Source organism: Myodes glareolus, chromosome 10 (genome assembly GCF_982192425.1).
Source record: "Myodes glareolus chromosome 10, mMyoGla1.1, whole genome shotgun sequence".
Classification (NCBI taxonomy): domain Eukaryota; kingdom Metazoa; phylum Chordata; class Mammalia; order Rodentia; family Cricetidae; genus Myodes; species Myodes glareolus.
The window spans coordinates 53394014-53407910 of NC_142035.1; the positions used below are offsets into that span (position 1 = coordinate 53394014).

Sequence of the window (13897 nt, forward strand, 5' to 3'; positions counted from 1 at the left end):
TTGAGTTCAAGTCCTTGTCTGTTGCACCTTTTAGTTGTGTGTCTTTCAGCAAGACACTTGGCAGTGGGTCTTCATTTAGAAACGGTAGTTGAGAGTATATGAAAGAGGAAAGTCATAGCACTGGAATAAATGGAATCTTGGAGAGTTGGATCTTGAAACTATTTTGGTGCAATTCTGAGTGATTTAAAACCTCAGGCTCCATCCAAATCTACTGAACTGTCATCTTGGTGCTCCGTGCATTGGGATGGATGCTGAAGTTTGAGAGCCCCTCTCCTAACTTACACTCCTGTCTTCCTATCTTATGCTGGAAGAGCCAGGAAGCCAGGGAGAGATAAAGAGTTGAGTGGTTGGCTCAGTCTTTCAGTTTTGGCTCTGGTTAAAAAGAGCATCCAAACTTAGAAACCACAGTGATTTTGTTTGACCTTTAACACCCTCCCAGCCCGCCCAAACCCACCTTTATGTAAATTTGAGTGTCCAAAGCAAATGTCAAAGGAACTATTTATAACTGGACAATGATAAAATATGATTCACTATCATTTTGAATTACAAATTTACGTGTTTAATTTTTTTTGCTAGTGTTTTAGACCAGCATGGGGGCCGTTGGGTCCTTAGATCAAATACTGAGACTTTGAGATTGACTGGCTTCTCTGGTCACAGGACAACCTGATAGGGTAGTTTATACAACGCTAAGGAGGTGTCCACCTTCTCCAAATGGGCTGAATTTCTTTAAGTTGGGACAGTTACTGCCTCTCCACTGGATAATGGAGCCAATGTCAATGTCTGTAACACGTGGTTGTTGGTTATCTTCTTTTTAGACATTGATGAGTGTGAAGATAACCCCAATATCTGTGATGGTGGTCAGTGCACAAACATACCTGGAGAGTACAGGTGCCTGTGCTATGATGGGTTCATGGCGTCTGAAGACATGAAGACTTGTGTAGGTAAGAAAGCAGACGTCATCGGATAAATCACCTGCTCAGTCGTGGATATTGTGAACTTATGCAAAGATAATGTTCATAGTCCTTGCTTCCTCTCCTGCCTGATAATGTTTTATTGCAAAATAGTCGTTTGAAATTTTGCTGATACTTCCTCTGTTCTAGAAGTATTGTTGAACTTTGAGAATGCAATTATGGGGCTGGAGAGATGGCTCAGTGGCTAAGAGCACTGACTGCTCTTCCAGAGGACCTGGATTCAATTCCCAGTACCCACATGGCAACTAACAACAATCTATAACTTTGGTTCTAGGGAAACCGACACCCTAATTCAGACATACATGCAGACAAAATACCAATACATATAAAATAAAAATAAATAAAATATAAAAAAGCAAGAATATGTGATTATGTCATCTGGAACTAGGCTGAGCCTTTTTAAAGTCCCGCTTTTAAGCAGCAGTTAGTCTAGAAGTGTTTTTTGAGGCATTACTGAGGCAAGACCCTTCTGGGACTCTCCTAGGGTCCCTGTAAAGTGTAAGGTTTTCTAATTTCACTCTGACGAAGGGGCGTTATTGTAGGGCTTCTGTGAAGACCGGGGATTGCTGAACTGCATGGACAATGCTTCTCCCAGCCTGGATGGTTTATGTCTTGGGATGAACGGCTTACCACTGCCCTGAATATCCACAGAAGTCCTCTGTGGGTCACTGGTGCCCTCTCTATGCGCTTATCTGACTTTTAGCTGGGTTCGTGATGCCATCTGGTTCTATGTGGTATCCTCTGCCATAGGCCCAGATCTACAATTTGTTCCTCAGTAATCTGAGAATAACCTAGAACCCACTTAATTTATTTTATTTATCTTGGGAATCACTATATTTTTGTTGCCTAATGCCCAGAGACTAGAAAAGGCATTTTTTTCTATCTACTGTCCACTTCTTTAAAATTTTTTTTTAGTTGTTTCTGGTGTGAAGATTATTCCCTCTTGGTCAGAAGTAGGAGCTCAGGATGGGCCACATGCACATTCATTATATGGATGGATATTTTGCTGGCATGTCTGTAAGTGTAGCATATGCATGCCCTGTGCCAGCAGAGGCCATAAAGGGGCATTGAGTCACTTAGGATTGGAGTTGCAGATAGCTGTGAGCTACCATGTGGGTGTCAGGACTCGAACCCTGATCCTCTGGAAGAACGGCCGTGCTATCTCTCCACTCCTTCTGCCCTGTCTTTCTTGAATGTGGAAGCTAAATCGCAGGCATGGCACAGAATCCATTATCTTCCCACAGAGAATGTTAGCGCCAAGAAAAACCATCACATCAGCAAGCGTCTAGTCAGCAGGAGGCAGTGCATATACTGACCACCTGACCCCTTATCACAGGAAGCAAAGAGCCAGGTTACGCAATTAGCCAGCGCTAAAATAATGCCAGTATACATGGACTTTCTTATGTGTTTTTCTGAGATAAAGCATTTAAATATACTATTTTAGACCATTTGCTTTCCAGAATGTTTTAGGGAAAGCCTCTCACTGTTTCTTAGCTTTTCTGTCACAGTTCCTTTGTCTCGGGGAGAAAGCATCCATCTCAGCAGAAACCTGGATCTATGAATCGTGTCTCTGTCTTTCAGATGTCAATGAATGTGACCTGAATCCGAATATCTGCCTCAGTGGGACCTGTGAGAACACTAAGGGCTCATTTATCTGCCACTGCGATATGGGCTATTCAGGGAAAAAAGGAAAAACGGGCTGTACAGGTACGCCTCCTGTTCCCTACCAGTCGAAAACTTCAGCGAGCTAAGACACTGCCATCATAGCTGCAGCTCAACCCAAGTTTTTAAACTTAGCATTTTAACTGTGTTGTAGGTGTTTTGTGCGCCATGCTTCATTAATTTAGCTTCTATGCCTTTTGAAACTTTTCATGCTTTAGTAGACCGCAGGTGAAGTCTGTTCTGCCTGTGGAAATAAGGCTAAGCTCTGTGGTGCTGGGTAAGTTAACATGACTAAGGATATGGTTTTTATAGGTTAAGAATCATACTTTCGGGTCGCATTAGCGACCGGGCTAGTTCCTGAACACTCACACACTGTATCAGAGCAGAACCTTCTGATAATCTTCTTTGCCAACTCTGTATCTTACAGCTAAAATTATCTTCTAAAGAAAAAGCCCTTCCACTCCTCAAACTAGAGATGCATTCACTTTTTACTCCAAACGAGCCTTTATTCGTGTAACTTAGCTAATGTCGTAAGAGAATTAAGCCCTTCACAGTCCCCTTATTTGTTATCTGCAGCTGAAGAAAGCCTTTCACGGTATTTCTGGGAGACTATACAATTCACTGCCAAATGGAAGAAGCCACTCTGCCACGATGCAGCTTTATACATGTTTAGTTGTTTTCAAACTTGCAATGATAACATTCAGCACGTGGAGTGGCAGACAGAGTAGTTTTACTATAATAATTTATATTAAAGTTACCTATTATTGGCACATAACATAATTTAAAACATCGCGGAGAACATAGTGAGTTTGAAATAGGTAACTGTAAAAAAAAAAAAAATTAGGGGCTGGAGAGATGGAGAGAGATAACCCTGTGGTTAAGAGCACTGGCTGCTCTTCCAGAGGACCCAGACTCAATTCCCAGCACCCACATGACAGCTCACAACTGTCTGTAACTCCAGTTCCAGGGGATGCCAATGCATATAAAATAAAACTAACTAAATTAGAAAAAAAAGAGAATAGGGTTTTTTTTCCCTAGCATTTCTCTCTTAGGGAAAACTAACTTTAAAGAAAAAAACACACAAACATTTAATTAGTAGTGGGCTGGACTTGAATTATAAATGTTGTTTGGCAAGCCCTTGTGACTTAAACATTAACATTGGCATTTGGTAGTTTGAGAATGTGTGGATCCTTCTCTTAATTATATCAATGTATTTCAAAAAAGCATCTAGATATATATATATATATTCATACATATATACATATGTATATATGTATGAATATATGTATGTATATATACATATATGTATGTATACATATATATGTTATAAAGTGGTTCTGTTAACTGTTAAACTTGCTAAAACACACCAGTAATATTACTGATGATTCAAAACTGTCAGTCTGCCCAAGCCATTGAAAGAGTCACAACACTGAAATTCTTTTATGCGGCCTCCATTGCTTTTCATAGAAAGCCTGACTAAGGGTCCTTTCTGGCAAATGACAGAATGCTTCCACTCATCCATAGAGACACTCAGGTACAAATGATTCTCGGGTTCAACTTTTATAATCAGCTGCCAGTGTCCATCTAAGACTTGCTAAGAGATGGAGGTGCGGCCGCGTGACGAGGAAGCTGGACTCATTCTATGCTGCATTGTAATGGATCGAGGGAAAAGTAAAGCTCACTGAAGCCCAAGCAGACGACCATGATGATTCCACAGAGACCAGGTCTCTGGGACAGTGTTAATTGCCTCGAGGGAAAGAGAGTGTACAGCTCCCTTTTCCAGAGTGCATCTAACTGGGGAACATGCAGTTTGTGGCCTTTACCCTGGTGAAAGGTTATGCCCACACTATGGTTACATCATACATAAAAGAGATACCATGTTCAGGAACTTACCGCCATTTCAGACACGGTACATAGAGGCAACGTGAAGTCTACCAAAACTTCGATATAACTGTTTGCCACACATACACGAAATTCATTTTCTAAAGGGAAATGTTTACTTTGTGTGCAGAAAAGGCCTGTTTTTATAATTGAATTTGCAGAGATGCTGAGGCTGTGGGGGACAGGAAGTACTCACTTCACTGGCTGAGTCAGTGCCGGTGTCACGGTGCAGCGATCATCTTTTAATAAACCCTACAAAGAGAGGGACGCAGAGAAATCCCGTCTTCTCCGAAGGGCCAGTGCCTCCCTATCCTTTCCATCTGTGTGCACAGAATGACGTTTTGGTTGGCGATATCTTGGCTCATGAGAGTCACATCTGAAAGAGTAGAATGCTGGATTTTGTCCTGGGTTCTTCTACTGGTTTGTGAGCATGAGCAAATCGCCAGGGTCCTCTGCCTTAACCAAACAATCCCTGTGGACAGAGGACTTGGCAGTGGCCGATGGGAGGAGGGAGCTGCATTAGGGCAAGAAGAAAAAGATCCTCTGTGAATGACCCTGCTAGTAACAGCCAAGGGTATCACACTGGACCGGAAATGACTTACACAGGCAGGAACTGGCACGAAGCCTCACACACTTCAAAACAAGTTTCTAAAAATCAGCCAGAATGTCTTTTCAGTCCCACATAACTATGGCTCTTTCAGGCTGGTTTCAAATCAGCGTTACTCACAGCTTTAAACGCCGTCAGGTTACCTTGGTGACGGTTGTGTTAAAGACAAGTGTTTATAATGTCCCAGACAACTAATATAAACGGAGATACTTATCTTACCTAATTGGATAAGCAAGACGCACTACAAATAACAGCAAAAAGAGACGTTTCAACTGTGTCATAACCACACACACACACACACACACACACCACGCACGTACACCCTGCTTGTTTAGATAGGATTTTTAAGTGAGTACCCTGGGAAGCAATTATTAAGAACACATATGCTGTTTCCTAACGAGGGACTTGGTTTCATGAGAACAAAAATCACCCTCTGGGCTCCATTACAGCTCCGTCTAGATATTCCAGCTCCCTTGTCATTACTGATTGTTTCCATTTTAACAAATAAACATGTTTTCTTCTCCCAATCACCGGCAGTGTTAAGAATCCACCCACTGACTCACATTCCCAGCCCACACAGATGCTAAGGGCTTCATTTTTTTTTTCTTCTTAAGCTTTGTCCAAACTGTGGATACTGCAGAGGGGAATGTTTGAGTTCATGAAGAGAGAATGCACATTTGCTTGAAACCTAGGACGCAGCTCTGTCTCTGACTTAAGTGGGTGGGGTCACAGTTTTCCTGTGACCTCTGGGGCTCATGCTAAGTAACTGTAATTGGAAGAAGATAAGGACATTTCGGGGTGCCACCCAAGTGGGTCTCGGCTTTCACAAGTTCAGTTTTAAGAACCTACCTGGCCTCACATATGCTCACTTTACCAGTGGATACAGTGAGAATTGTTGAAGTAGCTAGATTTCTGGATAAATCCATGTCTCGGGCTCTCTGTTCCTTTCACATGAGGTCTGGTCCTGGCAGGTCTCAGAGGCATGCGCTTCTGTACCAACAGCCAGTCATTTCCTTCGGCTGTCTTATCACGGCGTCTCCTTCACTGGCTGTCAGCCTGCGGAAACTCCGTGGGTGTTCACTCCAGTTAATCGTTTTGGCTCAAATGTTGACCCAAATTAAGAAACCCAAGTAGCCCTTGCATTTAGGCAGTCACATTCTCTTCCTCAACCCCTCATTCTAGAGATTCCCGGTCCATGGGACCAGGACCCTTGGAACGGACGGTGTCTGGGAGGAGGAAAGGCAGGCATTTTTGTGTGGGTGGCATGGCCTCTCTCTGTATGATGGCTGGGGGAGGCTATAGGAGAGGTCACAGCATATCCCATACCCAGGTGACAGATTTCTGGGCTAGGCTGAGCCCTGCCATGGAGCCTCCAGCTCACCCTTGCCCTTCAAGGGGCTATGCACAAAGGACCTGTGAGAGTCTTCATGACAGAGAACCCATGGGGCTGCAGAGGCAGCGGCGTCAGCCTGAATTTGAATTTCTTTGCTTTGCTTCGCTTCCACTTTTTCTGAAAAATGGATTTTCTGTCTGGGGCGAACTTGTGAAGACTAGAGAACATTTGTACAGAGAGAGATGTTCTTGGCACGCGTGTACTGCTCCCTTCATGCTATTGAAGAGAGTTTCAGTACAGTGCTTTTGTTTGCTTGTTTTCCTTATGGCTCAGTTTCCCCTCTGTTTGCCAAAGTCTGTCATGGAAACAGTTCATCAGTAAGAGCTGGTGTGTGTGTGTGTGTGTGTGTGTGTGTGTGTGTGTGTGTGTGCGCGCGCACACGCGCGCACACACACACATTCATACTCGTACTGGCGCTGTTAACTCAGAAATGCATTTGCAGCGTGTGACCTGCTGCCTTTCACATCTGCTTCTTACACACCAAGCACGTAAGCTACTAAATAATGAATCATTTTCACAGCGTGAGATTTGAATATGACCCTTGAACTGCTTTTCCCAGGGATGCCAAAGCCCACGACAGGCAGCCTGTCGCAAACAGAATTTCTTTTCACCATGAAAGCATGACTTAAAAAAATCAAAGATATTTTCTTGAATTATAATTTTATATTACATTTTTAATGATAATAATTCAAGGAAATGCCTCAACCAAAAGAAGTGCTCATTTTCTTAAAAGCGTGTGAAAAGAGTGGAATCTTGGTCCATTAGACACCTGGACAGAGGGAGAAAAAAGAGACAGTTGGAGGCTGAATGGTCAAAGAATATGATATAGATGTGTGAAAATATAGTCAGACCCGTTTTGTCCAGTGGACGTATTCTAGTAGAAAGAGAAGAGTGGACAGTGTAGGATTACAGCTCAGCAGGCCCCAAGTCACTGTAAGATTATAATTGGTGAAAGGGCCTCATGGATGTTTCTCTGAGTCTGATAATTCTCGGCATTTCAATCTTTACAACAAAGTTTAAAGGTTTATAACTGAAGTCACTAAGCAAATAATCTTTGTTACACATCTGTGTCCCAAGGGAAGTGTCGGTGGACAGGGAAACCGAGTTGGGGTTACTCTACCTCTGCCTTTTACTGGCTGCAGGGCCCACTCACTGCCTTCCCTGAGAATTTAAACATTTGAAGAGCAGAATTCTAGTTCTTTCCACTTAGAAACTTCCTGGGTTCTGTTTCCATTACTTTTCTTGTGGGGATGGAACACCTGATAGAAACAACAGGAGAGAAAGAGGGTTTATTTGCCTCTTGACTTCAGGGGACATTTCACCATGGAAGGGGGGCACGGCAGCTGGGAAGCTCTGCCTGTGACGGTAGTTTGCAGGATGGCCTTTTCACTTGTTGGCTGACAGGGAAGCAGATGTCTTCTTTAAGCTCTGCCCAAGTGATCACATCTGCTACCCAGGCCATGGTATCAACCTTCCCAAACAGTGCCACAGCTGGGAGCGAATGTGTACACACAGGCGCTTGTGGGAGACATTTCACACCCAGAGTTCAGCAGCTCTGTGATATCTGGAGGCTAGCACGCACACACCCCATATTCACACATACCCTGTACACATACACCCCATACACACACACACACACACACACACACACACACACACACACACACACGGCAGCTCCTTCTTTTCACCGAAGGTTATTTGCCAAATATTATAACGAGTATGAGAAGGAAATTAGGACAGAACTCCACAAAAGTTGTGATTTGTGTATTTCTTTCTGAGACACGAGACTGTCATGCTTGGGGATATCTATGTTAGTTCTGTGGAGTCTGTTAGACAAGCACAGGAAGACTTGCTTTCCTGAATGCCTGTGTGATATTCAACACAATTATCCCTACAATGGCTTTTTTTATTTCTGTGGATATGGTAGGCTTTGTTGTCCAGTGACTTAAGGCTCGCAGCCTCAAGTCCAAAGCCCTGTGTCTCCATTGCCCTGCCCCACTACTTGATCAGTTCATGTGACGGTGGAAACCACATTAAAATTAGCTCCAGCAACTGCCAATGATCATAAAACATTCTTTACTATGTATTTTCATGTCATGATTATTGGTGGCATTGCAAAAGAATTCTATAAAAGAAACCTGTTATTTTATTTTGTGTTTGAGCCCACGACCTTCACTCTAGGCTTAGGATAGAACATTTTGGCAAGCTGCCTGTTTATTAACACTTTAGAGTGGTCGAACTGAGCTTCATTTGTAAACAAAAGGGTAAACAGAGCTTGTTACCTGGTGTCTTTTTCGAGCCACTGAGTGATCACTGAAAATTCTTGCAACATTTCCTATGCCTGTCTCCTTCTTCTTGACTAAGATTTTGTAGAATTATAGCCATGAATATTTGTTTCTAGTAAATAATGGAGTTAAGTATGAAGGTAACCCCTTCTATGTTGAGTTTGTTTGAGGAAACAAAAAATCACCACAACATCTTTATATAGTCTATCTTGGCTAAATCGGAAATGAAATTTCGGGGAATTTTGGAATCATTTTTGATCTTTGACAAATTCCACCTAACCTGGTATTTCTTATTCTGACAGAAGTTCTCTCTAGGTTGACTTGAGTTTTACATGGAATTTGTAAGAAGGCTTAGGAAGCTAAGAAGGGTTGCATAGCACCTAAAGCAACATTTTCTGCATATGATTGAAATGATAATACCTAAAATAAGGATCTGATAAAAGTAATATATAATGGGATAACAATGCTTTAAATTTAAGAATAAAAATAGAACTCAAAAGTTTTCTGCTTTGTCAGCCTTATATTCCTCTGCCTATAAAGATGTGAAAATGCATAATTACCTATAGCTGTCTTAAAAATATATTGCCAATAAAAACGTGACCGTGCACACTAAGCAAAGCCACGGACCTTTTAAGTTGTTCCTTGGAGAGAGGTTCGCTTTGCTGAGAGGTGGCTGGGCGCTCCCGTAGAATGGAGGATACCACAGCGAATGCAGTGACCTCATTCTTCCTTCTTCATAAATGAAAATGCAAAGCTGTCCAATAGGGAGCTCATCGATGGGGAGACTTAAGTCATCAGCGTCGTGCAGAACTTTTCTCTAAAGAACTGGGTTCTTTATTTTCCAGATATCAATGAATGTGAGATCGGAGCCCACAACTGTGGCAGACATGCTGTATGCACCAACACAGCGGGGAGCTTCAAGTGCAGCTGCAGTCCCGGGTGGATTGGAGATGGCGTTAAGTGCACAGGTGAACTGGAACAATGATAGAAGTTGTGTTCATGAACTATGTGGATTAGAAACATGAAACTGTTCATTTTATAAAGTAAAAGTTAATTTGTGTATTACTCGATGTAAATGCCGTGGTACTGATAATGATGTAAACTTTGTTCTTAAGATCTGGACGAGTGCTCTAATGGAACCCACATGTGCAGCCAACATGCAGACTGTAAGAACACCATGGGGTCGTACCGCTGTCTCTGTAAGGACGGCTACACGGGCGATGGCTTCACCTGCACAGGTAGGCTTGCTTTGGAAACAGTTGTGCAGCTCTTGTTGGAGAGCAGAACATCCCACATCAGACCAACAATTCTTTTTTAAGACTTGGGCATGCCACTCAGGTAACAGAAATGAGTGCTTATCTGAGATTAGATCCCCATGGAATGAATGAAACCTTGGAGGCAAGTCACCAAGCAACCTTCTAAAAGTTAACACAGTGTGATTGTGTCTGTTTGCCTGTCTGTCTCTCTATATCTCACATCTCATATATATGCATACATGTGCACATACATACATATGTATGCACACATATATTGCACACACATATATGTATACGTATACATCTATATGCACATATATCAATCTATATAATGACATTAGTGTTCTAAAGCCAATCACAGTCCCTTTTATATGTGTACACCTTTGTGCTTTGGTGACTTGCTGTGTGTATCAGACCCAAGGATAAGCTTGCTGTAGGAAGACACGAAAGAGCAGAGGGTGTGGCGTTTCTGCTGGAGGTGAACGGTACAGACTGCCCCCCCTCCCCGTCCTCACCACCACTGCATGTTGGCATGACAACAGTTCAGAGTTGCTCCATAAGTTTTCTCTCACTTTCTGATGTACTCATGAAATCGTCTTCCCTCTTCGCTCTAATTAAAAGTCACAGAATTACCATAAACTTGCCTTCTGAAGCTGAGTATGTATGATTACAAAAATATGTGATTGCATAATTTATGCGGATAGTTACATGTGTATTGTCCACAAAGACACTTCTTGTGTCAGGACATTGGGATTAGATAAGATAGACCCAGTACCCGCTGGCAATGAATGGGTGATGTGACTTAGAGCATAAACTTAAATTAATTAAATACACTGAAGCACTAATTTCTGTCTGGCACTATGAAATTATTAATAAGGTGTCAAGTAAGTATGAGAGAAGCTAAGGGTCACTGAGCGACTGCCTGAAAGATTTTACCGTCACTGAAATCATCTCTGCCCAACCCAGGGGTTAGTATCTTGAGGAAAATATTGAAATTATACTTATTAAACATCAATGCTTCACATGCTTGGTATTTAATGTTTGTGACCTTGCCACTCCACTCCCTCTGTCACCTCTTATAGCTGAGCCCTACGCTTGAGACATAGCCACACACTTTCAAATGTGTCTTCCTGTGAATCTTCACCTGAGTAGCGAGTTTGACTTAATAGTCACTTTGCAGCGCTCGTGATAACTTAGCATTCAGAGCTCCAACTCTGTACCCCACACTGCTGCATATTCGACACTGGCATTCATAAGAGAAAACCAGTGAATTTGAATTTCTCAAACAGGAATTACGATGAAGTACAGTTATACTCAGGAACTTGGCAGTTATAAAAATTATAGGACCCGAGGCATTGGAAAGCGCTTGGCTGCAAAAGCATAGCCTGTGTTTCTGTCTGCAGATCTTGACGAGTGCTCCGAGAACCTGAACCTCTGCGGGAACGGCCAGTGCCTCAACGCCCCTGGCGGGTACCGCTGTGAATGCGACATGGGCTTTGTGCCCAGTGCTGACGGGAAGGCCTGTGAAGGTAACCATGGGGAAACTGGGAGGAGCCTTGCAGGGCTGGATGAGATTTGCTTATTCAGATAGATATTCAGACATTAGGGCTTATTTTTTTTTCTAGTTTAAACTTGAAATGTGTTTCAGTTGGTAGAGAGGTCTGATGGTTAGGATTGGGGACTTCAGGAGATCCAGAAGCGCCAAGAGTCAAGACGCCTGGTCTGCCTGTGATTATCTAGATTAGGTTACCTGCGATGAGAATCATCTTAACTCTGGTGGCACCATTCGTAAGACTGGGGTCCTGGATTAACCTAAAATAAGAGCAAGCAGACCGAACCGTACCGTCCCTTGTTCTCTGCTGCCTGGCTGTGGACACGATATGGTCAGCTGCCTCAAGCTCTCGTCACCGTGGCTTCCCTGACACGAACAAGCATGAGTTAAAATAAATGCTCTTAATGCTACTACTTTGGGGGTGGGGTGTACTTTGTCATACCAACAAGACAGGTAACTAACATAGGGGCTTAGTCCTCAGGTAGACCATTTCTGGTTATGCAGAGAAAATCTGGGCCAAGTGGTCTGCAATGTGAGAACACAGAATGGACAAAAGAGAGATAGAATGACGACATACACCTAATTCAGTGTGACTCGGTTGTCCCCACTTCTAGAACATAGCACTGTGAAAGCACAGGTCCCCTAGTGTTCTGTCTGAGGGTTGTCTGGAAGTACAGAAGCGTGGCTGTTGATCTCTGCTGACCTCCGGTTTCCACGAGTCAAAGTTTCCAGATAATGACAGCAGCGAGTTTGCTCCGTGTGTGGAATAATGTCCTAAATATATCTTGGAACATTCTCTAAATAGCTCATGCATGTAGACATGGAACGGGATTTGACATGTCCCTGGAGAAGAATTCCCTGGAACAGCACCGCTTGCTTCAAGTGCTGTCTTTCTGCGACGTGTTGGTTGGTCAGGAAGAGTCCCAGCAACCTGTTGACTCAAGAAGGAGCCAATTAGGACACAACAGATCCTTCTCCTTCCTCACACTTGTCACATCTAAGCGCACTGTCTTCATTAAAAGTAATTAGGGCTTACAGTGAACTAAAATGATCTCAGGAGAAATAAACAAATGATAAGGACTGACAGACGCTTAGGCAAGGCCCCGATCAGTGCGTTAGCCCATAACTGTTCCTTGTCGGACAGATATGAATTCAGAATTATTTCTCAGCTGTGTTGTACACACTGATTTCTGTACTACCCTTCGTTATGGAACCCTTGGGTGTTCTTTATCTTGCTCATGTTCAAAGTGCAGCACTGGTATAAAAGTTCTGAGGCAAGAAACTCGACAATGGCCTTGCTGGTGAGCCTAATGCCTTGTTTGCTTCCATGCTCCCAAACCCAAGAGAAACAGGAACTCAACCTCCTCTCCTGATACAAACAGGCACGAGGCAAATGTTGCTTCTCTTACTTAAAACTTACAGGAAGGTTTTGTTTGTTTGTTTGTTTGTTTTTATATAAATCATCACCAGCAGAGTGGTCACGCCTATTTAAAGCAGTCTCCAGTCTGAAAATGGGTGTATTCATCCCACAAGCCGAGCGCTCAGGTGAAGCAGTGGCGGAGGCCTGGGAGAGGCATCTGTAGTTTGTAGGTCTCCTATCAACCATAACAAGCACACGCCAGAGAACTAGGGACAGAGGAGAAAACTGAATTTTAAAGTTGCCCCAAAAAGGTCTTAAAACTTTAGTTCTCCGCCCAAATTGGGGAATATATGGATCAGAACAACCCAAGGATTTAGTCTACCTTGTTCTGTTTGGCTCTTGCTTTACAGCAGTAATGTAGACCCATATCAAACACCACAGAGATGTTCGGCCGAGAGCTTGGTGTGTGATGAGGCCTGAGGAAGCCGAACCTTTCACAAGCAAGACTTCTGTGTGCAGAGAATCCCCCACAAGTTTAGAGACTGCTTAGATTAGTATCATGTAGACTGCATTTGCTTAATGCTAACATCAATTGCCTATTGGATAGTTTTGAAAATGGAAATGAAAAAGAAAAACTCTCCCTCTTTGTGTAACCCCTCCCCCCAGATATCGATGAGTGCTCCCTTCCCAACATCTGTGTCTTTGGGACGTGTCACAATCTCCCGGGCCTCTTCCGTTGTGAGTGCGAGATTGGCTACGAACTGGACCGAAGCGGTGGGAACTGCACAGGTGAGGAATCACTCACGCACAAGGTGGGGTCCCAGGTGTCCCAGGGGGTACCACACACGCTTTGGAGGAAAACGAAGAGTGAGGTCTGGAACTGATGAGGTGTGAGGCCGCAAAGGAAAGAGCCGGGTCCGCAGGCCTGGG

General features: G+C 43.3%; 1 protein-coding gene across 2 annotated transcripts in view; it reads left to right on the top strand.

Annotated features, from left to right (window-relative positions):
- Fbn1 (fibrillin 1) overlaps positions 1 to 13897 on the top strand; it is a 205558-nt gene that overhangs the window by 139789 nt on the left and 51872 nt on the right. Inside the window, exons 31-36 of one of the 2 annotated variants that reach the window (XM_048459620.3) lie at positions 816 to 941; positions 2553 to 2678; positions 9645 to 9767; positions 9915 to 10037; positions 11459 to 11584; positions 13634 to 13756. The exons of the other annotated variant lie outside the window; for it this stretch is intronic. Of the exons in view, the coding sequence (XP_048315577.2) occupies positions 816 to 941; positions 2553 to 2678; positions 9645 to 9767; positions 9915 to 10037; positions 11459 to 11584; positions 13634 to 13756 (747 nt within the window). The remainder of the gene's footprint in view (positions 1 to 815; positions 942 to 2552; positions 2679 to 9644; positions 9768 to 9914; positions 10038 to 11458; positions 11585 to 13633; positions 13757 to 13897) is intronic. 2 annotated transcript variants of the gene reach the window in all.